The 2428-nt window shown below is 45.3% G+C and overlaps 1 protein-coding gene across 1 annotated transcript; it reads left to right on the forward strand.

Annotated features, from left to right (window-relative positions):
• Positions 1-2053: 2053 nt before the first annotated feature.
• SARC_00525 (hypothetical protein) lies at positions 2054-2236 on the forward strand (the record flags this gene model as incomplete). Its single annotated transcript, XM_014305761.1, has 1 exon — positions 2054-2236. A coding segment is annotated over one exon (183 nt), but the record flags the coding sequence as incomplete, so codon positions are not given.
• Positions 2237-2428: the final 192 nt, after the last annotated feature.

Genomic DNA, 2428 nt, shown 5'->3' on the forward strand with positions numbered 1-2428 from the left:
CCCCTCTAATCCTTGTCCTACCCTTTATCCACCCCTTAAACCCCGCCCCATCCAGGCACTAGACCCAGTACGCCTGTAGCTCCATGGTCGGCTCTGGTGTTATTGGGTCGATGGGTGTTGCACATTACACTGAAGATTGAGCGCGGGCGTATGGTGCTGTACACACCCGCCATTCAGACCCAATCCATGGGCCAACAGGACACAGGCACAGGCCTCTTGCCCCTGGAACAGGTCAAGGTGTGTGACATGACATGACATGTGTATTGACAGGTAGGTATATAGTATCAATCCATGGACCAACAGGACACATGTACAGGTCTTTTTCCCCTGGAATAGGTCAAGGTGTGTGACATGACATGACATGTGTATTGACAGGTAGGTATAAAGTATCAATCCATGGACCAACAGGACACATGCACAGGTCTTTTGCCCCTGGAACAGGTCAAGGTGTGTGACATGACATGACATGTGTTTTGACAGGTAGGTATATAGTATCAATCCTTGCGCCAACAGGACCCCTGGAACAGGTCAATGTGTGTGGCATGACATGTGTGTTTACACTGGTAAGTACATTGTTTTGGGTTAGTTTGTGTAGGTACCTACGATCGCACTGAGATGCATCAGTCACCTCATAGGTAAGTTTGCCTGGGGTTGTACACTTGGGCCATTCGGTGACCACCTATGAACCAGTACAAGTTACGCGCAAGACTTCTCTGTATGGAGGATGCCGTGTGGCGTGATTCGTGCATGTCGAGCCACATGCGCATAGGGTTTTAGGGTTTGATGTGTAGTCGCAAGTACAATAATGTATGTGTGGTATTGGTGTATTTATGGGTAGTCTTATTAATCCAATGGTTTGCGTGTGGTATTGGCGTATCTATGGGTGGAGTCTGATTGACCTATCGCACGGGCTAGACAGAATACTCCGGCGTTTCCAAGAAGAAGACGACCCAATACTGGCAGTTACAGTCCCAATTCATAAAATGTGACTTAGAGATTGGCCTTTTCTTTTTCGGAGCGGCCCTAATAATCTGTCATGTGTGTTGCACAGGAATCAACCACCGAGCCCGTGACGGTGATGCTACCGTCGTTCACGGTGAAAGGGGTATATGTCATGCAGGGCAACATGAGGGGCACTCACACACATCCGGAGAATGCAACAAGCCCCAACAATATACGACACGACAAGCATAAGCGACAAGGCGAGAATATACGGCACGACGAGAATAAACGACACGGCGAGAACAAACAATACGAGGAAACCGAACGACATTCAGAGGATGAACCTTCGCGCAATCTGTATATGCATGTGCACCTGGGCAGCTTCAGCGACAATATCACCTTCAGACCCAACCTGCTTGAATTCTTCGACATGACACGCAACAACTACCATGTGATTGCAGATGAGGTGTGTGTGTGTTTGTATGTATAGCTTGTATGCGGTGTGAGTATCCATTGTATGTACTCTGTGTAGGTATCACTTGTGTGGACTCTGTGTAGATATTATACTGGTAAAATATCTGGTAGGTATTTTACTGGTACAATATCTGGTAGGTATTTTACTGATAGAATATCTGCGTGTGGTCTGTGTCAGTGTATGCCTATCCATTCCATGAAAAGCGTGTCTGCACCAGCATTCACGTGCATTCTTCTACTTGTATGTATGTATGTGTGCCAGCATTCGCGTGCTTTCTTCTACATGTATGTATGTGTGTATGCCAGCATTCGCGTGTATTGCTTATCTTGTATGTATGTCTGTATACCATGTGGCATTTATATTGATCTTCGGTTGCATGCCAACCGGCAGAGCAAGTAACCTTTCCCACTTCCGTAGTCACAACTTTCACATACAAGTCTAGGCTAGCGCAGACACGCAGGCACCTCAGTCACACACATAAGTAAGCACATACATATCCATGTGTGTACGTGTATGCTGCTCATGTATGCGTCTACCCTCGCATGGCATATACTCGCACGCATATATGCACATACACATGTGTGTCTTTAGGGTGCTTTACCATACACGTACTGCTACTTGGGTCTACATATGTAGGTGTACGACAAATACCAATTCGACCTGTTCGAGGCTCAACTGGAGCAGCCGCCTGTGCCTGCAGGACCTACGCCTACCAACGAACAAGCCATTGGAGGTACACTCGACGCTATGGCCCAGAACAAGACCAACGTGGTTGTTATCTGGAGGTACGCGAGTGGCAGTGAGATATGTACTTGTTAATTGGGTGCATATGTATGTGTATATCTAGACGAGTGTCTGTTGGATGCGCAAATGGATCTAGTTGGATATATATTATTATATATTATTATATATTACTAAAATTATTCTATTTATAGTACACTAAATAGAAATACATATATATATATATATATTCATATATACATACGTAAATACATACATACATACATGTGT

The sequence above is a fragment of the Sphaeroforma arctica genome (assembly GCF_001186125.1).
Source record: "Sphaeroforma arctica JP610 unplaced genomic scaffold supercont1.17, whole genome shotgun sequence".
Lineage (NCBI taxonomy): Eukaryota > Ichthyosporea > Ichthyophonida > Sphaeroforma > Sphaeroforma arctica.